General features: G+C 49.6%; 1 protein-coding gene across 12 annotated transcripts; it reads left to right on the plus strand.

Moving 5' to 3' along the window:
• The first annotated feature begins 11,955 nt into the window (after positions 1–11,955).
• REPIN1 (replication initiator 1) lies at positions 11,956–17,216 on the plus strand. 12 transcript variants are annotated; one of them, XM_025378325.1, is made up of 4 exons: positions 11,956–12,113; positions 12,843–13,040; positions 13,930–14,074; positions 14,418–17,216. In XM_025378325.1, the coding sequence occupies exon 4, from the start codon at positions 14,432–14,434 to the stop codon at positions 16,133–16,135; it is 1,704 nt and encodes a 567-aa protein (XP_025234110.1). In that variant the 5' UTR covers positions 11,956–12,113; positions 12,843–13,040; positions 13,930–14,074; positions 14,418–14,431; the 3' UTR covers positions 16,136–17,216. The 12 variants fall into 12 exon arrangements, with proteins under 12 accessions (XP_025234110.1, XP_025234111.1, XP_025234106.1 ...); XM_025378326.1 differs by having other exon boundaries at positions 14,421–17,216; XM_025378331.1 differs by having other exon boundaries at positions 11,972–12,186; positions 14,421–17,216.
• Positions 17,217–21,995: the final 4,779 nt, after the last annotated feature.

Consider the following 21,995-nt stretch of genomic DNA (forward strand, 5'->3'; position numbering starts at 1 on the left):
AAAAAAAAAAAAAAAAAAAAAAAAAAAAAAAGAATGCTGCTATAAACAGGGCTTGTGGCTCACACCTATAACCCCAGCACTTTGGGAGGCTGAGGTGGGAGGATTACTTGAAACCAGGAGTTCAAGACCAGCCTCGGCAACATAGTAAGACCCCCATCTCAGGAAAAAAAAAAAAGCTTAGCTGGGCATAGTGGTGCCTGCTACTTGGGAGGCTGAGGCAGGAGGATCCCAGCCCATGAGTTTGAGGCTACAGTGAGCTATGATTGCACCACTGCACCCCAGCCTATGATTGCACCACTGTACCCCAGGGCACCGCAAGTGAGACCCTGTCTCAAAAAAAAAAAAAAAAAAAAAAAAAAAAAAAAAAAAAAAAAAAAAAAATCAACAAAAAACCTACCACTAGATGGAGATGCTGAGCACAACCCATGTTCATTACTCTTTAAACTTAGGGGGTTCTATAGTTTTTCAAATAACAACGCTGTGGAATTATTTTTCTTACCTACTTCCATCATCCCTTGTTGATTTGTGGTTTCATCCTCAGAACTTCTTGGCTGGTACTAAGTTATCAGGATTGATTCACATTAGTGTCACTAAAGTTGGTATACAGTCCTCCACTGCTAAATTTGAGTGCCTTTAAAAAATATTAAAAAGTAAAAAGAACTTCTCCTAATTTCATTCTAACCAAAAATCATGCCAATTTGTTGCACTGGTTTTATATGCCATGTGCATATTTGTTAGAACCATAAACCAGCTCATGAGTGGCATCTCAGCCAGTGGAACCACGGTAGTTTAGATGCTGTGAAATTAGATGCTTTTCAAGTGTTCTTTTTAAAATAATTTGTAATATATTATTGAATATATCAATAATATAATATATTGTGTATTATATTACACATAATATATTTAATAATATACTAAGATTTAGTATATTAAAATTTAATTTTAGTGTATTTATAGACTATAGTAATTTAATAGAACATTATTATGTAGTAAACCTGTTACATTGTTTTAATTTCTAATAATTTCCAAAAATAAACCTTCTTAAATCCCGTTAAGAGGATATTCTCTTCTCATGTTTTAAGAAAGTGAAGGCAACCCAGTTAGGAGGCATCTGGGACTTCCCTGGCCAACTCTGAAGGCATCAAGTTGAACCATGACCAGGATTCGGTCTTGGAAGCAGATGAGAGGGTAAAGAGTTGAAGCCAGGTCTACACTCTGATTCCTCCAAGTCACCGAGTGGTTTCATGTGAAAGGGGTCTGCGCAGGAGTGAGCTGAGGTTAGCGGTGGTATTTCAGTGACTTGGTAAATGTGCACAGATGGCTCATAAACCGTCCCATATGCCACCCATAGGAAACTACCGCTTGACAATACGCCTGCTTCTGCCGCATCACAGACTTAGCAGAGTCTGCTCAGAACCTCCTTGCATTTCCAAATCAAGCTTGGATGTTAGCAGATATTAAACCCAAGAACAGGTACACCTGGGCTCTAAATTCATCTTCTGACTTGAGTTGAAGATAAAACCTCATACCAGTTTGGAGTAGAAAGAGGCACAGTATTGTAATCATAAATGAGATTTGACCTTAAAAGAGTAACAGAGCAAATTTCTAATTAAAGTGGAGCATGTTCTCTCTTGACTGAGGCACCAAGACGATTTGTTGCAGATTGTTGCCGGCAATGTACAGTCCCCAAGACCAAATCACCAAGAGGCACAGTGATAAGCGTGGTCAGCAAGGAGCGGAGCGCCTTCCTCCCAGCAGCAGGTGACTCTGGCCACGTCATGTCCCCCTTGGCGTGAGAGGTGCCCTAAAAGGTTCTTGCATTCCAGTTATCCTAACTGGAATACTGTTCCTGAAAAAAAGAGTATATTGAAGGCCTTGCTACCTATAATCAGTCCTTCAAGGAAGAGAATTATAAACAACCTTTCCTCCAAGTTCTTGTTCTTTGCCTCACTTACATGCTGATTTAAATCGTTCTCTAAGAAAAGATGGTATTTCCTCTCACTGCAGGTTCTGCCAGACTCTCATCACTTGCTTGCCAAGCAGCAGCCAAAGGGAAACAGTTAGAAATTTACTGCTAACAATTGGTTCACGTACCGGGTACCGGGCACTCTTGCCTGTAGTCCCAGCTACTCAGGAGGCTGAGATTGGAGGAATGCTTGAGCCCAAGAGTTCAAGTCTATCTAGCCCAGGCAACACTGTGAGACCCTGTCTCTTAAAAAATAAAATAAAAAAAAGGTTCACACTGCTGTATAATGCATTGGCAATTCAATGTGGTCTAATCAAATTAGCTTAACCATGGGATTGCGCTTACATTTGCTCATTCATTTTAACCACAAACACTTACTGAATACGTACCACGGGCCAGACACCTTTCTAGAGACTGGCTAGATTGTGGTGAAAATACAGGCCAAATCCCCCTACCTTCGTGTGGTTTCTATTGTGGTGGGAACTAGACAAACTGTCCAAGTGAATAAATGTGTCACTAGTTTCAGGTAGGTGAGAATGCTATGAACAATATAGCTGAGTGGGGGCTGTAAGGTGATGGGGTAGGTGAAGGGGCTTCGTAGCCTCAAAAAAGAAGCCTCAAAGAGCCCCAAAGATATCTGGGTCCTAATCTCTGGAACCCCTGAATATGACCCTGCATGGCGAAAGGTACTTTGCAGATGTAATTAAGCTAAGAATTTTGAAGTGTGGATATTATGGTGGGGAAATATAATTAAAAACAAAATCTCCTGTTAACCCAGAAAACCTCTCCACAAAAGTAGAAGAGATATAAAAGTTTTATTCCTGAATAACTGTTAAACCAGAATGAGATGCACATCACAGGAAACCCACTAAGAGACGGCAAAGACAAAAATAAACTTCACTCTTTTATACAGCCACCCAACACACACACACACACACACACACACACACACAACCCACCACACACACACAACTCACCACACACACACACAACCCACCACACACACAACTCACCACACACATACACACAACCCACCACACACACACACACAACCCACCACACACACACGAACACCACACACAACCCACCACACACAAACACCACACAAAACCCACTACACACACATACACAAACACCGCACACAACCCACCACACACACAAAACCCACCACACACATACACACATACAACCCACCACACACATACCACACACACAACCCACCACACACACAACTCACCCCACACACACAACCCACCACACACACACACAAAACCCACCACACACACACAATCCACCACACACAACCCACCACACACACACACAACCCACCACACACATGCAACTCACTACACACACTCATAACCCACCACACACACAACCCACCACACACACACACAACACACCACACACACAACCCACCACACACACCAACACCAAATACACACCACACACACACAAACACCACACAAAACCCACCACACACATACATAAACACACACACAACCCACCACACACACATGACACACACACAGCCCACCACACACAAACACCACACACACAAAAATAAGTGACTCATCCGCAGTGAGCAGACTGGACAATGCCATTTGTCACACTTAGTTCATTCTAAATTCACTTGGTAATTGGGATAACCATTTGTGTTTTCTAATTGCCTTTATCCAAAGGAAAAATAAACTCATATCTATGACAGAGGATAAGTTTGCAATTTAGAGCCAAAGTTAGGAGACTAACCCTCTCCCTCCCATGGAGACTGGGAGATAGGGACACTGTCTTCCTTGATGTTTACATTTCATACACACACACACACACACGTGTGTGTATATATTTTAGAGACAGGGTCATATTCTGTTGCTTAGGCTAGAGTGTAGTGACACAATTATGGCTCTCTGTAACCTCAAACTCCTGGGCTTAAGTGCTCCTCCCACCTGAGTCTCCTGAGTAGCTGGGATTATAGGTGTGCACCACCATGCCCAGTTACTTTTTTTTTCCATTATTTTTTGTAGAGACGAAGTCTCACTGTGTTGCCCAGACTGGTCTTGAACTCCTGGCTTTAAACAATCCTCCCATCTCAGCCTCTCAAAGTTCTGGGATTCCTGATGTAGCTCTCAGGTCCTTGAGAAAAACAGTTCTGAGTTGTAAAGCTGCCAAAAGTTTTTCTTAGCTTTCAAAAATATTTATGTACATCTCTGCCCAGTGTGGTGGCTCACGCCTACAATCCCAGCACTTTGGGAGGTCAAGGCAGGAGGATCACCTGAAGCCAGGAGTTTGAGACCATCCTAGGCAACATAACGAGACCATGTCTCTATAAATTTTTGTTTTTTAATTAGCCAGGTGTGGAGGTGCATGCTTGTAGTCCCAGCCACTTGGGAGGCTGAAGCAGGAGAACCACTTGAACCCAGGAGTCTGAGGCTGCAGTGAGCATCACTGTACTCCAGCATGGGTGACAGAGTAAGACTCTGCCTCTAAAAAACAATAAAAATATAAAATAAAATGAAGGATTTACATATAGCTCACATGGGCAGAAGAAAATTCACAACCACAAGCTTTCTAACATAAATGTGCTAAGAAAAGAGGGTGTTGGTGAGGAGCATCTCTGCCTTTTTTCACCAGGGAGAAAGAAAACTTATTTTTCTTTTTGACTTGTGTTTGCTTTTACAGTTCTCCTGGCTATCTGGGTAATTACATGTGTCTTTGTGTTGGCGGGGGTGCAGGGGGAGATTCGGCTGCAGCACAGGCCAGCAAAGTGACAAGTGTAGGAAGATGCTGCACTGTGGGCTTGGGAGCCAGAATGAGGGGCCTCGAGCCCACGAATGCCAGGGAAGCAGCTCTTCCAGCTGGAAAAGGCAAGGAAGGATCCTCCCTGAGAGACTTTGGAGGGAGTAGGGCCCTGCCAGCACCTTGACTTTGGCCCAGTGAAACATTCTGGGCTTCTGACTTCCAGTCCTGTAAGAGAATAAATGCCAGTTCTTTCAGGCCGAGCTGGTGGTCGTTTGTTAGAGCAGTCCTAGGAATCTCATCTAGGTGTGAAGCTATTTTAGAGGGGTTTGTTGGGAAGCGTGTTTTGAGGCGAGGAGGTTTGAGCCAAAACCTGAATACAGTGAAGAATGGAAGGCCATGTGGACCTAGAGGAAGATTGTCTAGGCACATGCAGCAGCAATTCCAAAGGCCCTAAGGTGGAAATGAGTGGTGGCCGCTGGGGCAGTGTCTGGCAGGTGCATCGAGGTCTGCAGGAACCCTGCAGGCCATGGCAGCGGCTTGGATGTTAGTCCAAATGTTAGCAGGAGGCTTCGGAGTTCCCCAGCAAGGGAGTTGCCTGATCTGATTCATGTTTAAAGGGCCAAGCTGGTTAAGTGGAGACAGACTTTACGGGGCCAGAGCGGAGGCAGGAGGAGTGGCTGGCCACTACTGCAGAGTCCCGGTGAGGGAGACTATGGTGCAGGGGTGGGGGATAAGGGTGGGAAGCAGGCCTCACCATTATGGGGCATGCACATGTACCAGTTTCCTCTGCAGGAAATCTGAGCCATCTACCTGATACTCGTTTTACCAGCTGGATTCTTTTTCTTTTAGCAAGAGACGCTGGGAACTAGATATGCGGCAGGAAAGCATCTTGTGTGGTGGAATTTGGGGATTGACATTTGATCTCAGCCCAGGGCTTCTCTTACAGCGCGTGTCCCTGTCATGCATTATACATGTTTTCATGCACTTAAAGATATGTTTAGAACTGCAGAAGTAGAAGCACTTTGAACTTTTCCTGAATAATTGCCACATGACTTAGCAGGCCTCCTTCCACCTTAGATGGGAAACCTTGGAAAGTGTGGGGGCCTTCTTCAGTGTGTGCCACTGTAGGGGTTTTACCTCAACCCCCATAGATTTGTGGTTGGAATGGACTCCTGTTACAAAAGACAGATTAACAAGAGAAAAACCAGTGGAAGTTTATTAACATGTATATTTCACATCTGCCTGGGAGACACGCAGGAATTGAGTAGTTCTCAAAGAGGTAGCTTTGAATTCCAGCTACTTGTATAGCATCTTCAACAAAGAAAAGCCAAGTTTTAAGGAAGTGATAGGACAAAGGAAAAGAACTTTGAGTGTCTAAGGGGGGACTTGTAGAAAAGTAAGTAACCGGCAGATAAATAGAGTTAGTAAAGCACCTTCATGTCGATTCCTCTGGCTCCAGCTCCAGGCCCATGAGAGTCTAAAGTTGTCTTCAGTGGTTAACTTGTTTTCCCTGGTAGAGAGAGGGAGCGGACACCTTTTATGCTTCTAAATCTATATCCTGCCTTTAGGCAAGTGGAGGGCAGAGAGCTTTCTTCCATTTACTTTTTCACTGCCTTCAGCTCAACAACCCTTCATATTTCGGAGCCTCCCCAGCTGTTGTCTTGGTGCCCTCCAGCTGGGAAGGCTCAAAGGATGGGGAATGTGTACCTGTGACTGCTACCAGCGAATTGCCCCCCATCAGGGTCAGTGAGGGATGTGCTTTCTGCTGCCTCCCCAAACTGTAAACCCCTGGAAATTAGCTGCGTGACAGTCTTGCATATTTGCTATAGGGATGCGGCAGGAGGTAACGGTGATGATAGTTAAGGGCAGGTTCATTAAAGCGAAGTCTCCATCTCTCCTCACTTGATCCTCAGTCTCCTCCAGCTTTTCCACAGTCATCCATCCAGAAATTACTAACAAGTGCTTGGTTTTACTTTGTAGTAAGTACCAAACCAAGAGATATTTCTGTAGTTAAATGAGCGTTAACAGTCTCCTCAACACCCTCTCACATTGTGGGAAAACTGCATGGACCACCTCTGCCTGACTCATGATGAGGCCGGGCACCCGGCACAGTGGCAGATGGTGGGCACTGATTAAATATTTGTTGCATGTATGAGCAAGTCCTGTAGGGGGAACTGGAACTGTATGTCTGCAAGAAGTGGGTGCAGTTTTCCATCTTCCAGATACAGAGCTGCTTCTAAACAATACTTGGGTGTCTTCATAGAGGATTTCTGGAGACACTGTTCCTGTCACCCCCTGGCATGCCAGCCCACTTTGCTTCTAATCCGATAATGGGAGCCAGGTGCTGTTGGAGGGGAAAATGGATCCTCCCAGGGGCCCTATCAATATTCGCTGTCCAGTGGGCCCTTCCTGTCCAGCCCTTTCTCTCGCTAGATTGTCAAAAGCTGAGACCGTCTCCACTGGGCTAGGCCACTGGGCCATTTGGCTGGTTGCTGGGCCATCCTCTAAGACATTTTGAAGGGTGAAGTCTCAGATACCAAGGCCTTAAGCTTCCAGCTGGCATAAAGGCTCAGGAATCCCTCCACAACTCCTTCGCTACTCATTTTCTTTCTGCAGAGCGAAAGCACAGTCATACTTAGTTTCCTCTGGCTATGCCTAAAGAGGAAGTTACAGCAGGTGGTTAACTCCTGACTGGTAAGAGAGACATTTCCTCTAGTGGAGGCTGGGCAGAGAGAAGAAGGTTAGGGCCTTATTTAAATGAAGAACTTTTCTGTTATGAAAGACGGATTACAGACAAGAAGTGAGTCTATGAAGGAATTCTCCTTCGCAGGCTCTTGCAGGAAGGTAGCAATCAAGTTGAATTTTAGGAATGGAGAAGCATTAGATGTCCAAACTCACTCATTAACCCCGGGGGATCCGACACTTACTCTGTGCCCAGGCCAGCACACATGCAACTTTAGTGGTTAACACTGAGGACAGGGGTGCACTGCTTGAGTTCAAATCAGCCACTATCCAGCTGAGTGGCCTTCGGTAAGTTCCTGAACATTTCAGAGTCTCAGTTGTTACATTTGTAAAATAAGGACCAGAAGAGTATTGCATAGGGTTGTTGAGTGGATTAAATAAGACGTGTATGTGAGGAGTTTATCACCATGCCTGACACAAAGTAAAGCCTCCCAAAATGTTAACTATTAAATTACTAAGTATTTAGGTAAAAACTGGAGCATCTTCTTATTGCACTGTTGGTAGAAAAATTCATTTTTCCATAACTACTAAACTTTGCCTATATTCTACAATATGCTATGATGATATTTTCAGAACCCCCAAACTATGTGATATGACAAAGATTTTTTTCATATTTGTGAATTTTATTTTTTAAAGTATAAAAGTTGGGCTGGGTGCGGTGGCTCACACCTGTAATTCCAGCACTTTGGGAGGCCGAGGTGGGCCGATCATCTGAGGTCAGGAGTTCAGGACTAGTCTGGCCAACATGGCGAAACCCCATCTCTACTAAAAATACAAAAATTAGCCAGGTCCGTGGTGGTGCGTGCCTGTAATCCCAGCTACTTGGGAGGCTGAGGCAGGAGAATCACTTGAACCTGGGAGGCGGAGGTTGCAGTGAGCTGATACTGCGCATTGCACTCTAGCCTGGGTGACAGAGCTAGACACTGTCTAAAAAAAAAAAAGTTTAAAAGTTAAGTAGTTAATGTACAAATTAGTCAACTTAACTGGGATAGGTAAAATAAGACCTGAATGAATGGAGAGCCATGAATCTTAAAGACAATCAGGTTTTTAAAATATTGACAAGAAATTCTAAAGTTCATTTTGTTACAAAACTGAACTGAGGTCTACTTGCCCTGCGCATTAAGAGGAAACACCAACACTGAGGTTTTGCATCCGGAGAAAAGAGCACATTTATCCGCAGGGCACCAAGTGAGGAGAAGCGGGTCATACTTAAGATCCGACCTCTTCAATGACTTACAAGCAAGGTGTTTTTTTTTCCCCAGTCGGAGTCTAGCTCTGCTGCCCAGACTTGAGTGCAGTGGCACTATCTTGGCTCACTGCAACCTCTGCCTCTTGGGTTCAAGTGATTCTCCTGCCTCAGCCTCCCGAGTAGCTGGGATTACAGGTTCCTGCCACCATGTCCAGCTAATTTTTGTATTTTTAGTAGAGGCGGGGTTTCAATGTGTTGGCCAGGCTGGTATCAAACTCCTGACCTTGTGATCTGCCCACTTCAGCCTCCCAAAGTGCTGTGATTACAAGCATGAGCCACTGGGCACGGCCACAAGCAAGGGTTTTTAAAAGCAGGGGTAAATTTCAGGAAAGGAGAAGTTATGGGCAAAATTGTGAATCGATACATGGAGGTTATGCACTGGTTTGGCCTCAAAGGGCAGGATATCTTGAAGGAGGAGCCTTAAAGGTCATATGTGAATTCAAAGACTCTGATTTGGGATAAGTTAAGGAAGCCAAGCTTTGTCTAAAACCTTGGGGTCAGCAGAAAGGAATGTTTAGGTTTGGCCCAACTTCCATCAGGATCCTCAGGAAGAAATTTAGAACAAGGAACAGCAGAGTTCAGTCCTCAGCTCCCTCTTCTCTGAGGTCTACAGGCCAGAGCATCCATTTGGGAGAGGGGTCCAGGTTTCTGAAGAGCAACTCATGGACATATATTAAGATGTTTAGTTTCTATAGGGAACCAAGTATTTTGTGACTCTAACTTCCTTGCTTTAAGCTACAATTACCTTCTTGTTTACTAGGTTGCTAGCTGGGTGCCTGGAATTTCCCTTGAGGGAATTCAAGATTTTCCTTTATTTCCATGCTTGCCCCCTCCCCACTTCCTGCAGGCCTCTAAGAAGAGCGCCGGCTCCACCTCAGTTTCGAAGAATAAATGAAGTGATTCTAGCCAAGAAGTTATGAAGAATTAAAAAATCCAGAATCTGTGTGTAGGGGAAGTACTTGAACTACTAGCTACCAAAACTTATTTTCTGTGATAAAGCTACAAACATTAAATGTAGTTTTAGGTTGGGGGTTGCCTCTCTAAACACAACTCTAAGTTTTGGCACATTAAAACAAAACTTGCTCGCTGGGCACGGTGGCTCATGCCTGTAATCCTAGCACTTTGGGAGGCCGAGGCGGGCAGATCCCGAGGTCAAGAGATCGAGACCATCCTGGCTAACACGGTGAAACCCCGTCTCTACTAAAAATAGAAAAAACTATTGGGGTATAGTGGCGCGTGCCTGTAGTTCCAGCTACTCAAGGGGCTGAGGCAGGAGAAGGGTGTGAACCTGGGAGGCAGAGGTTGCAGTGAGCCGAGATCGTGCCATTGAATTCCAGCCTGGGAGACAGAGCGAGACTCTGTCTCAAAAAATAAATAAATGAATAAATAAAAATAAAATAAAAATAAAACAAAACTTTCTCATGCTTGCTTCGGCAGCACATAGACTAAAACAAAACTTTCTCACATCAACAACTGAAAAGGTAGGCCGGATGCAGTGGTTCACATCTGTAATCACAACACTTTGGGAGGCTGGGGCTGGAGGATCACTTGAGTCCAGGAGTTTGAGACCAGCCCGGGCAACACAGTGAGACCCCATCTCTACAAAAGAAAAAATTAAAATAAAATAATTAGCTGGATGTGGTGATGTGACCGTGTAGTGCCGGTTACTCATAGGCTGAGGTGGGAGGATTGCTTGAGCTCAGGAAGTCCAGGCTTCAGTGAGCCATGATCGTGCTACTGCACTTCAGCTTGGGTGACAGAGTGAGACCCTGTCTCAAAAAAGAAAAAAAAGTTAACAAGTTAAAGTACAAATGGAGGAAATACGTCTGCAACAAACATGACAAGTCTTTAATACCTGTACTTTATGAGTGCCCCCCAAACAATAAACCAACTTCCCAACTTTTAAAATGGGCAAATAGAAAAGTGGGCAAATGGACATAAACAAATTCACAAAAAAGAAAATAAAACTGACAAAAAATAACCATGTGAAAAAACAATCCAGCTAACTAGTACTCTAAGAAATGCAAGTACAAAAGATGAGAAATAACCAAACTATTTTTTTTTAAAAGTCTGTGATGTCAGGTATATGGAAAATGGGCATTTCTCAGGGAAAACTAATAAGCTTTCCTGTAAGATAATTTAGAAAACATTTAAAAATATACTCCTTTTATAAAGCCATAATCATGTTTAAAAGAATAATAAAATGGAAGAAAATTCACAAGATCGTGTTAAGTGAAGAAGGCAGAATACATCTTTGCAAGGCACTATCCCAATTATGCCAGACATGCCATGGATATACATAGAGAAAACACCGGAGACAACATACCAAAATATTAAATATACTTGACTCTAGGAGGTAAAACTGAGTGTTTTATGTTCCCCTATTTCCTATTTATGCAATAGATTTAAAAAGTGTTTTTACGACTAATTATACAATTCAAAAATTGCCTGTGTTGAAAAGCATGAAAGTACATGAAATTGTACTACCCTGGAAACCCCAGGAAGTGTTTAGTTTGGAAAGCCAGGGCCACCTGCTAGTGGGTGAGTCATGGGCACAGGCTCGCACCTGCCACCGCAGACGCCACACAGGCTGCTGCGCCTCTCCAAGCGAAATGCCCCACGTGTGCCAACGGCCACCTCGGCCGTCGTCCTGCGCCTGGCCCGCAGCCTGAGGAAGCCCAGCAACTTCTGCTCTTTCTTAATTTCTGGAAAACAGGGAAGAGAGGCCTTTTCAAAGTTCGCAGGATCGGGCCATTTTGTGCTCCACTTTGGAACAAATCGGAAGCTAGGGACTTCCAGATGCGCTACCGCCGTCCCGGGACCGCCGCTCCCGCAAGCGTCCGCACTGCGGCGGGGGTGCGCGGCCTGAGAAAGGCCCGGGGCAAGACGCTCCGGGGGCGGCCAGAGCCCTCTTTGAAGTCTCCCGACGGGTTCCGAGCCTCTCATAAGCCAGCCAAGACCGACCAGCCCCGGTGACCACAGGCCAGCCACGCGGTCGCCCGGGGACGCGCGTGCTCCGCAGGGACAAAGGGTCGGGAAACTTGAGCTCCGGCCAGTCCCGGAGAGACCCGGGCTGGTGGTCGCCATGGCAACGGAATCGGGCCCTCCGAGATCCGCCGCCCTGGTGCAGCAGCGGCGGGGGTGACCCGGCCAGCTCTAGGTGGGGGCCCGCGCCCGGGCCCCGGCCGTCCCTCCCCGCCCCCAGGCCGCGGCCGCGGGAGCCGGCGACTGACCCTCGGCAGCTCCTGTAGTCACGTGGCGCTGGGAACCCGGCGGGGGGAGGTTGGGGACGGGCCTGGCAGTTGTGAACTCGAACCTGCCGCTGTCGCCGCGGCGGGGCGGGGAGCTGGAGTGGGCCGCGGAGGCCGGCCTTCGGGCTCCATGGACCGGCGCTGCGCCCCTGCACAGCCCGCCGCAGAGGTACGACCCCGGCAGGGGCGCGGGGGGCACCGCGGGCCCGCGGGGGGCCGCTCCACCTGCGGGGCGCGTGACCGTGAGTGTGCGCGACCGTGTGTGAGTGCGCGGGGGGGACGCTGCTGGATCTGCGGGGGTGGGGGAGCGCACCTGCGCACAGGCTCCGCGAGCTGCGCCGTGCGTGGGACCCGAAATGGCTCACTCGCAAGAACGGGACCTGTGTGCCCGGGAGCGTGGACGGAGGACACGCATCAGTACAAAAGGGCGGTGTGGGAGTTCTGCCACCCGCGGGCAGCCACGATGCGGAAGGGGATTCTGACTGAGTCCTGGTCACAGCAGCTGGCCCTGCGCAGCCCCATGGGAAATAGGCCTGGAATTCCTGTCGGGAGGAGGTTGAGGGAAGGGGAGCCAGCAGGGATTCCAGAGTTCCTGCCATAGGCCGGCCTTTGGCCATCAGGGAAAGCCCAGACTCTGGCCACAGAATGGAGAATTCGTTCTGTGACCTTAGCAGGGAAGGAAGTGATCCCCAAAGACAGCAGTGTGCTTCCTTGTTGAAGGGGCACATTCATTTATTAATCCAATGTCCATTAAGGTCACTCTGCCAGGCAGGGTGTGGGGCTTATGGCTGGTGCTTGTGGCTCTGTGGGGGGAGGGGTTGTGGCTGGTGAGGACACAAAGCTGACTGCCCTAGAGGAGCTCAGAGCCTCACTCCTGTTTTCTCTCCCCTCCCCACAGGTAAGGCTGGCCTCTCTGCAGTCAGAGGTCTGAGCTCTGCCATGGGGGTAGGGGTGTCTTTATTGCTGCAGTTTTCTCTGACACCTGGGGGCTACCGGAGTGTGGGCCGAAGCAGGCGCTGCAGCCGCGGAAGTATTCCCAGGAACATCCCCAAGAGGAGCTGGAAAAAGCCTCATCCCCAGCTCTGCAGTCTCCAGGGTAGAGTCTGTCCTTTGCTGTGCTCCCAAACCACTCCACAACTGGGGTGCACAGGCGTCCCCGTCCCGGCGGAAGGAAATGGCCCTTTCTCATATCCTGGGGTCTTCGCTGTGCACAGTCTGACACTGGGAATGAGTGACCTTTGTGTTCCCTGAGAAGAGAGTGGGCTCTAGGGAATTTAGAAGGATGTGTCTGGAGCTTGTGAGCAGGCACAGAAGGGCCCTTAGGAACCTAACTGCTTCCTTCCTCCTTCTGCGGAGGAGGCTCCTGTGCAGGAGTCTGGGCTCCCCTCAGCTGTGGAAGAGCTGAACACGGGGCAGCCCCTGGCGAGGCTGGGGCAGGACCGGGCAGGAGACCGAGATTGCAATCTCATCTTCCCTCCCCTTCTCTTGCCCCAGTAATCTCCAGCACCCCGAGGGAGGGAGAGCCAGTGATCAGACCCTGAAGGCAGCAGGCTGTGGGTGTTCCTTGGATTCAGGGAGAGCATTCCTTCCTGCAATGTCCTAATTTGTGTGGGTGGAAGAGGGCAGGCGGGCAGAATGTGGGCACAGTCTGGGCAGGCAGTGGTCTGGCGTTAGACTGGTGGGAGTAGCACCCAGGGCTCCACTTCTGTTCCCCGAGAAGGGCTGTTCTCACTTGTCCTCCAGCCTCCTGCAGAGACTGCAGTTAGTAATGCTGAAAGTGCCTCCCCTGTGGGGCTAGGAATGAAAGGCTATAGAAACTTTTTTCTCTGAGATCTTTGCAAACCCAGGCATTTTAGAGGAAAGAGCACTGGCCTGGAAGTTTAAAGACCTGTTCCCTAGTCTTGGTTCTGCTGTTGGCTTACTGTGTCACCTTGGGCAGGTCTCCTTATCTTTGATGCCTCACAGTTGCTTCATCTGTCAAACAGGAAGCTCAGTGTCTGCTTGTCCAGCTTCACAGAGTTGCTGTGCAGCTCAGATGTGGCACAGAAAATAGCAGACACAGGGAGAGGGCAGCAGGAAAGCGCTTGGAAAAGCATAAGGCACTGTAGGGAGCAGTGGCCACGTTTTCTGGTGAGTCCTGTGGCAGGAATGTTTGTGCATTCAGCACTGGAGCATTTACTCCCTGTCTGACACTGGGGTAGCTGCCATGAGGGGGATTCTAGTATCAGAGTCCCTCCCTTCTGGAAGTTTCCAGGGCAATAAAGACATAAGACAAACATCCTTGAAATGTTATCTAAAAACCCAAGATTGAAATAATACGTATCACACAAGGAAACAGGAGAGTAGTCTAGCTCCGTGTCCAGGGCTCTAGGGGTTCATAGATGGCAGCTCCTGTCCGGGGCTGAGGTTGGGAGGGGAAAAACAGGGGCAGGGTAAGTTGGTCTCTGGAGTGACTGTGCTTTTCCACCCTCAGCAGAGGAAGAACCGATGCTGGAACGTCGTTGCAGGGGCCCCCTGGCCATGGGCCCGGCCCAGGCCCGACTCCTTTCTGGGCCCTCCCAGGAGTCACCCCAGACTCTGGAGAAGGAGCCCCGCAGGCTGAGGCAACAAGGCACGTCAGTGGCCCAGTCCGGTGCCCAAGCTCCAGGCAGGGCCCATCGCTGTGCCCACTGTCGAAGGCACTTCACTGGCTGGGTGGCTCTGTGGCTTCACGCCCGCCGCTGCCAGGCCCGGCTGCCCTTGCCCTGCCCTGAGTGTGGCCGTCGCTTTCGCCATGCCCCCTTCTTAGCACTGCACCGCCAGGTCCATGCTGCTGCCACCCCAGACCTGGGATTCGCCTGCCACCTCTGTGGGCAGAGCTTCCGAGGCTGGGTGGCCCTGGTTCTGCATCTGCGGGCCCATTCTGCTGCAAAGCGGCCCATCGCTTGTCCTAAATGCGAGAGACGCTTCTGGCGACGAAAGCAGCTTCGAGCTCATCTGCGGCGGTGCCACCCTCCCGCCCCAGAGGCCCGGCCCTTCATATGCGGCAACTGTGGCCGGAGCTTTGCCCAGTGGGACCAGCTAGTTGCCCACAAGCGGGTGCACGTAGCCGAGGCCCTGGAGGAGGCCGCAGCCAAGGCTCTGGGGCCCCGGCCCAGGGGCCGCCCCGCGGTGACCGCCCCCCGGCCCGGTGGGGATGCCGTCGACCGCCCCTTCCAGTGTGCCTGCTGTGGCAAGCGCTTCCGGCACAAGCCCAACTTGATCGCCCACCGCCGCGTGCACACGGGCGAGCGACCTCACCAGTGCCCCGAGTGCGGGAAGCGCTTCACCAATAAGCCCTACCTGACTTCCCACCGGCGCATCCACACTGGCGAGAAGCCCTACCCGTGCAAAGAGTGCGGCCGCCGCTTCCGGCACAAACCCAACCTGCTGTCTCACAGCAAGATTCACAAGCGATCCGAGGGGTCGGCCCAAGCCATCCCCGGCCCGGGGAGCCCCCAGCCGCCAGCCGGCCCCCAGGAGTCCGCGGCCGAGCCCACCCCGGCGGCACCGCTGAAACCGGCCCAGGAGCCGCCGCCGGGGGCCCCGCCAGAGCCCCCGCAGGACCGAGCCGAAGCGCCCCCCTCCCTCTACTGCTGCGACGACTGCGGCAGGAGCTTCCGGCTGGAGCGCTTCCTGCGGGCCCACCAGCGGCAGCACACCGGGGAGCGGCCCTTCACCTGCGCCGAGTGCGGGAAGAACTTCGGCAAGAAGACGCACCTGGTGGCGCACTCGCGCGTGCACTCCGGAGAGCGGCCCTTCGCCTGCGAGGAGTGCGGCCGCCGCTTCTCCCAGGGTAGCCATCTGGCTGCGCACCGGCGCGACCACGCCCCCGACCGGCCCTTCGTATGTCCCGACTGCGGCAAGGCCTTCCGCCACAAGCCCTACCTGGCGGCGCACCGGCGCATCCACACGGGCGAGAAGCCCTACGTCTGCCCCGACTGCGGCAAAGCCTTCAGCCAGAAGTCCAACCTGGTGTCGCACCGGCGCATCCACACGGGCGAGCGGCCCTACGCCTGCCCCGACTGCGACCGCAGCTTCAGCCAGAAGTCCAACCTCATCACTCACCGCAAGAGCCACATCCGGGACGGCGCCTTCTGCTGTGCCATCTGTGGCCAGACCTTCGATGACGAGGAGAGACTCCTGGCCCACCAGAAGAAGCACGATGTCTGAGACGGTGGGCGGGGCGGTGTTGGCTGAGAGAGGGCTGGGGTCCTTTGTGGTGGGAGTCGCAGTGGCCTGGGGGTGCCTGTCTGGTGCTGGAGTAGGGGACAGTGGGAATCCCAGAGGGGACAAAAGACGCGGGGAGTGATCTGGGTGGGCCCTGTTAGCGAGAGAGGTCAACCCCGGTGGCTAGGGAACCCACTTCCAAGTGCAGGGACGCCGGCCTCCAGCTGGTGTGTGCTGAGGTTCCATCCTGACTGCCCTGTGCCCTGGAAAAGTAGCAATAGCATCTGCCCCTTAGAGCCCTCTGGCTAGAGGAGCCACCAGTGGAAAGGAAAACCTTCCATCCTCTGGTGTTAACGCCTTAATGTCCCTGTCTTTTACTGTAAGTTACTTCAGATCATTTTTGGAAGTAGGCGAGGTACAGTCCTGTAAATGAATGCTCTGGGCTAGATACAGCTTGGAGAACCTGCTGGCCTTGTTAGACAGCACTTGGGCCTTTGCCAGCAGCAAGAGGTGAAGCCGAGCCATTCTAACCTCTCCTTTCCCCTCCCACCTGCCCCCTGCATAGGCTCCCAGACTTGGAGAGACCCATCTGCTGTTAGCACTTCCATCCTCTTCCTTCCCAAAGAGCAGACCCCCAGGGCGCTTACTCCTTGGTCTGTCTCGCTTTATCTGTCGCCCCTCCCAGCACTGAGAGCCTCCCCTGGCTGTCAGCAGCACTGTGTCCAGGCTCTTGTCTGAACACCGCAGCCCCTCCTTTGCTCCTTCCAGAGCTCAGCATGTCATGGCAAGGACTGCCCCGTTGGTGATGGAGGGCCAGCTGAGGGGAAGTTACCGGTGAGTTTCCTTTTCACCATTTCTAGCATATGGACACCTGGCCTCTGCTTGAGCACTTAGGTGACAGGAACTTCCCCACCTCCTGAGGCCCTGGATGATTCTAATTGTTAGAAATCTTTCCTTATAATGAATGAATTCTGCTTTCCTATAATTTCTACCTATTGGGCCTTGTTCTGTTCTCTGGAACTAAACAGAACAACCATTTATCCCCCCTTTTCAAACTAGAGAATAAAGATTTGGTTTTAGAACTAGTGTCTGGGGAGTATTCCTTTTTCCTGGGGAGCTGCGACATGTCAGGAGGAGCAGCATGCTCTCCTCCCTAGAAGGCCAGGGTGGGTGGAGGAGTACTGTGGGTGGGGCTCTGGCCACAGGCCACATGCCCAGCTTGTTGAGCTCTGGCACCCGGCCTCAGTTCTTCCCTGAGCATACCCAGGCAGTTGGGCTAATTCTCTGGGTGGTGGGCCGAGGCTCCGGAGAACTGTGGTGGGTGGAATGCTCTCAGCTTGGTCCCAAGATTTATGTTCTTGGTCACTTGCCCTCCTAGGTGGGCCCAGTGACGCCGAATCTTTCTCACCACCTGGGCCTTTATGAAACTCCAGCGAGCGCTATGAGCTCTTTTGAGGGGTGCTGGGTGTTAACAGACTTTGGTTATACCTGGACTCTGCCTCCAGTAGCCCTTCAGAGGCTGGACAGACGAAGGAGCCTCTGGGAGGGGAGGTGGTTCCCAGCAGCTAAGACAGCACTCGGCTTCCACACTCCACACACCCGGGGTTCAGCCTTCTTTGAGGTTGTTGTCAAACCCAACCTGGGTCCACTTGCCCAGTGTTTGCAAACCCTAACACTGACAGTGAGATTTGCAGCCAGAGAAAGTAAGGCGTTTATTGTAGAGCACCAGGCGAGGAGAATGGACAGCTAAGGCTCAAACTCTCTGATGGCTTATAAGCAAGGGTTTTTAAGGCAGGAGTGGGGAGGTTTCAAAGTGAGTTAGAGGCTGAGGAATTTCTGGAACTTCCTTATCCATTTTCTGGTTCCAGTCTGTCTGAAGTCTACGTGCTGGGATTGTCACGTGGTGACATTGGTGGGGGTCCTGGCTCCTGAAAAACAACTCAAGGATATATGTCAAGATATTATCTTTAGGCTGGGCATGGTGGCTCATGCCTGTAATCCCAGCACTTTGGGAGGCTGAGGCGGGTGGATCACCTGAGGTCGGGAGTTCAAGACCAGCGTGGCCAACATGGTGAAACCCCGTCTCTACTAAAAGTACAAAATTAGCCGGGTGTGGTGACAGGCCCCTGTAGTCCCAGCTACTAGGGAGGCTGAGGCAGGAGAATTGCTTGAACCTGGGAGGCGGAGGTTGCCATGAGCCGAGATGGTGCCACTGTACTCCAGGCTGGGCAAGAGAGTAAGACCTTGTCTCAAAAAAAAAAAAAAAAAAAAAAAAAAAACACACACACACACCAAAAAACAAACAAAACAAAACAAAAAGGTGTTATCTTTAGTTTCTTTGAGGAAGCTAACATTCTGTGACTATTACTTGAGTGACTATTGTTTAAGCTATTATTACTTTCTTGCTTAGCGGGTTATTTATTTACTTCCCCAATTCCTGGCTGCAGGGCTAGCTAGGTGCCTGGAATTTCCCTCGAATGGACTCACATTTTTCTTTATTCTCATGCTTTTCAAATGATGGGCAGAACCCAGCAGGCTCCTAGGAGGGGTCTCTGAGGCTGGGCACGGTGGCTCACGCCTGTAATCCCAGCACTTTGGGAGGCCGAGGCAAGTGGATCACCCGAGGTCAGGAGTTTGAGACCAGCCTGACCAACATGGAGAAACCCTGTCTCTACTAAAAATACAAAATTAGCGGGGCGCGGTGGTGCATGCCTGTAGTCCCAGCTACTCAGGAGACTGAGGCAAGAGAATCACTTGAACCCCAGAGGCAGAGGTTGCAGTGAGCTGAGATTGCGCCATCGCACTCCAGCCTGGGCAACAACTCTGCCTCAAAAAAAAAAAAAAAAAGAAAAAAAAAAGAGGGTCTCCGCTCCATCTCAAGGTCAGGTCAGACTTTTCAGGTGTCAGTTGCTAGGCAGGAAAGGGGGGCTGATTTGGTTCTGTCCTACAGTGCCTCCCTGGCCAGCCTGTTGTAGGACTCCCGGTTTCTGTGAGCAGTCACCCTGTATGCATCCCTGAATTGGTGGTTTCATACAAATTTGAGTACCTGTTTTTACCAGGCATTAATAGGTTCTTTTCTTGCCTGTGTTAGTAATTTCTGCATATATCTCCAGCATTTAGCACAGAGCACATAAGAATAACCACAACTTGTTGACATGAGTGGCACCTGGTGAAGTTTACCTAAATTATCTCATGAGTCCTTGTGTGGGAGGTAGTCTTCTTTTATATATGAAAACATTTGTCCACAGTCATATAACTGGTAATCACCAGAGTCAGATTCAAATTCAAGTCTGTCTGACTCCTGAAACCTGTGCTCTTGACAACTGCTGTGTACTTAGTGGATGAATGCTGTATGCTGCTGCTTTTGGTTAAGATAAGTATTAAATGCCAACTGTGTGGGTGGGGCTTAAAGTGTGTAGGATGGAAAGAACAGCTTCAAAGCTCCATATTGGTTTATGGGGTCACTTAAAAACCTGTGTAATTGATGGCAAATTATCTGTCAAAGCCTGGGAACAGAGGGTGTGGTCTCAAGAAAGCCCCAGTCACATTTTTTCTCTTTGAGGGAACACAGGGTTTCCAGGGAAGGGGAGATGGCCAGGAAAGAGTAGGCCGATGTCTGGAAATGATGGGCAGGGAGCAGGGGCAGGTCCTTGGGTTGGCATGTAGGTTAGTATTGGAGGCATTAGGGACAAGGATGAGGGTTAGAAGGGATCTAACCAGGGGTCCTAACCTTTTGAAAAATCCCATTTAGGCCGGGCGCGGTGGCTCAAGCCTGTAATCCCAGCACTTTGGGAGGCCGAGACGGGCGGATCACGAGGTCAGGAGATCGAGACCATCCTGGCTAACACGGTGAAACCCCGTCTCTACTAAAAAATACAAAAAACTAGCCGGGCGAGGTGGCGGGCGCCTGTAGTCCCAGCTACTCGGGAGGCTGAGGCAGGAGAATGGCATAAACCCGGGAGGCGGAGCTTGCAGTGAGCTGAGATCCGGCCACTGTACTCCAGCCTGGGCGACAGAGCGAGACTCCGTCTCAAAAAAAAAAAAAAAAAAAAAAAAAAAAAAAAAAAATCCCATTTAAAGGAAATAGTCTAGGATATGGGGAAAGTGGGGTGTGGGTGTCCTCAGTGCTTCGCTGCCCACTGCTTGTTGTGGGGTTGGGAAAGAGGTCCACAGGACAGAAAGGTCACACAAGTGGCCTTGAGGGGACTGGTAAAGCAGGAACAGAGTCAAATTGTGCATGGTTCCTTCCTGAGTTCCTTGATGGGTGGCCCAGTGGTTCTCAAGCCCTTGCTCTGCCTGGTTCATCACCATAGCAGTCACTGGGGAGGACTGCCTGGGTTGTAGGGGTCTGCTGGCAGGAGCTGCCCTCCTCTTCTGAAGAATCCACAGTTTTTCTTTGTTTTCTTCTACAATTACAAAAGCATTAAATTATCTTTAAAAATAAATAATTCAGATCTATTTAATGTGAATGCTCTCCTTCATTCCCCTATTCCACTCCCCAAATCCTTTTTGTTTACACTGTGAAAAGTTTGAGGAATATTCTCCTAACATTTTTTCCCGTGAATTTGCAAACACACAAGCAGCCTCTTCCCTCAGCTTTTTTTTTTTTTTTCTTCTTAATGGAAATAGGATCCCAGAGGTTCTCCATTCTTTCCACCTCTGAAATACCCTTGGTCATGGGATACCAATCTGGAGGAAGTCTGCTCTGTAAGGAGGAAACAGGCCCAGAGGGTGAGGGTCCTGATTTCTGAAAAACAACTCAAGGACATATGTCAAGATGTCATCTTCAGTTTCTATGAGGAAGCTAACATTTTGTGACTCTTATTTGGGTACTATTGTTTAAACTATTGCTACTTTCTTGCTTAGCAGGTCATTCATTCACTTCCCTAACTGCTGGTTGCAGGGCTAGCTAGGTGCCTGGAATCTCCCTTGAAGGGACTCAAATGTTTCTTTATTTTCGTGCATTGAATGGGGGGCTGGTGGCAGACCCCTAGGAGAGGTTCCTGCTCTGTCTCAACACTTGTAGCCAGTGGCAAATCTGGAACTAGAATACTGGTCTCAGAAACAGGAATGTATTCCACAAGCCTTTGTAGAACCTCTTCTAGGTACTCTTCCAGAAAATAAGCTAGGTGTGGTGGTGCATGCCAGTAGTCTCAGGTATAGTGGAGGTGGGAGGATCCCTTGAGGCCAGGAGTTTGAGGCTGAAGAGCATTATGATTGTGCCTGTGAATAGCCACTGTACTTTAGCCTGGGAAACATAGCAAGACCCCGTCTCTAAAAAAACAAACAGGAGAATGAGACTCTAAAGTGTTGATAGCTAGTGATGTGTGGCCTCTTTATAGGGTGTGTATGATTTTGTATTTTACAAATCCTTCTATAGATAATATAACCAAATTAACGGTAAAAACTCAGTAACGTGTGCAGGCAACTAGAAAATTATTAACCCTATTTTATAGATGAATAAGTCAAAGTCCAGAAACAGAAAAGTATCTTTTATAAAAAGTACACATGAAGTTAGTGACAAAATCGAATCTCAGTCCCCAGTTCCTGCTGTGCTACTGAGGCTAAACCGCAGCCGGGCCTGTGGCAAATGTTTAATCAGCTGTTGACTGAAGAAAATAAGGTCTGCCTGCCCAACAGCAACCGTTTGTAGAAAGTCTCAAAGGCCCAGCTTCTGTCTGTATCTACCTCAGGCCCCAGAGGCAGCTTCTAGCAGCTCTGGAGAGAATCCAGCCAGTAGGAGTTGATCCAGCTGCGCCCCCTTTGAGGGAGAAGTGTGAGGAATTTCCTTACAATGGGGTGGGGAGTTGAGAAGATACTCTTCGTTGAAGGTCTGGCAGTCTGGACCGGGTTGGCAGCTGGG

Source organism: Theropithecus gelada, chromosome 3, assembly GCF_003255815.1.
Source record: "Theropithecus gelada isolate Dixy chromosome 3, Tgel_1.0, whole genome shotgun sequence".
Classification (NCBI taxonomy): domain Eukaryota; kingdom Metazoa; phylum Chordata; class Mammalia; order Primates; family Cercopithecidae; genus Theropithecus; species Theropithecus gelada.

Excerpts from the sequence above, each read along its gene's own strand:
- REPIN1 (XM_025378320.1), top strand. The coding sequence starts at position 12,075 with ATGGACCGGCGCTGCGCCCCTGCACAGCCCGCCGCAGAGGTACGACCC. Across the intron at positions 12,187-12,842 it reads CACCTGCGGGGCGCGTGACC|GTAAGGCTGGCCTCTCTGCA; the intron begins GTGAGTGTGCGC and ends CCCTCCCCACAG. Across the intron at positions 13,041-14,417 it reads CCAGCTCTGCAGTCTCCAGG|CAGAGGAAGAACCGATGCTG; the intron begins GTAGAGTCTGTC and ends TTCCACCCTCAG.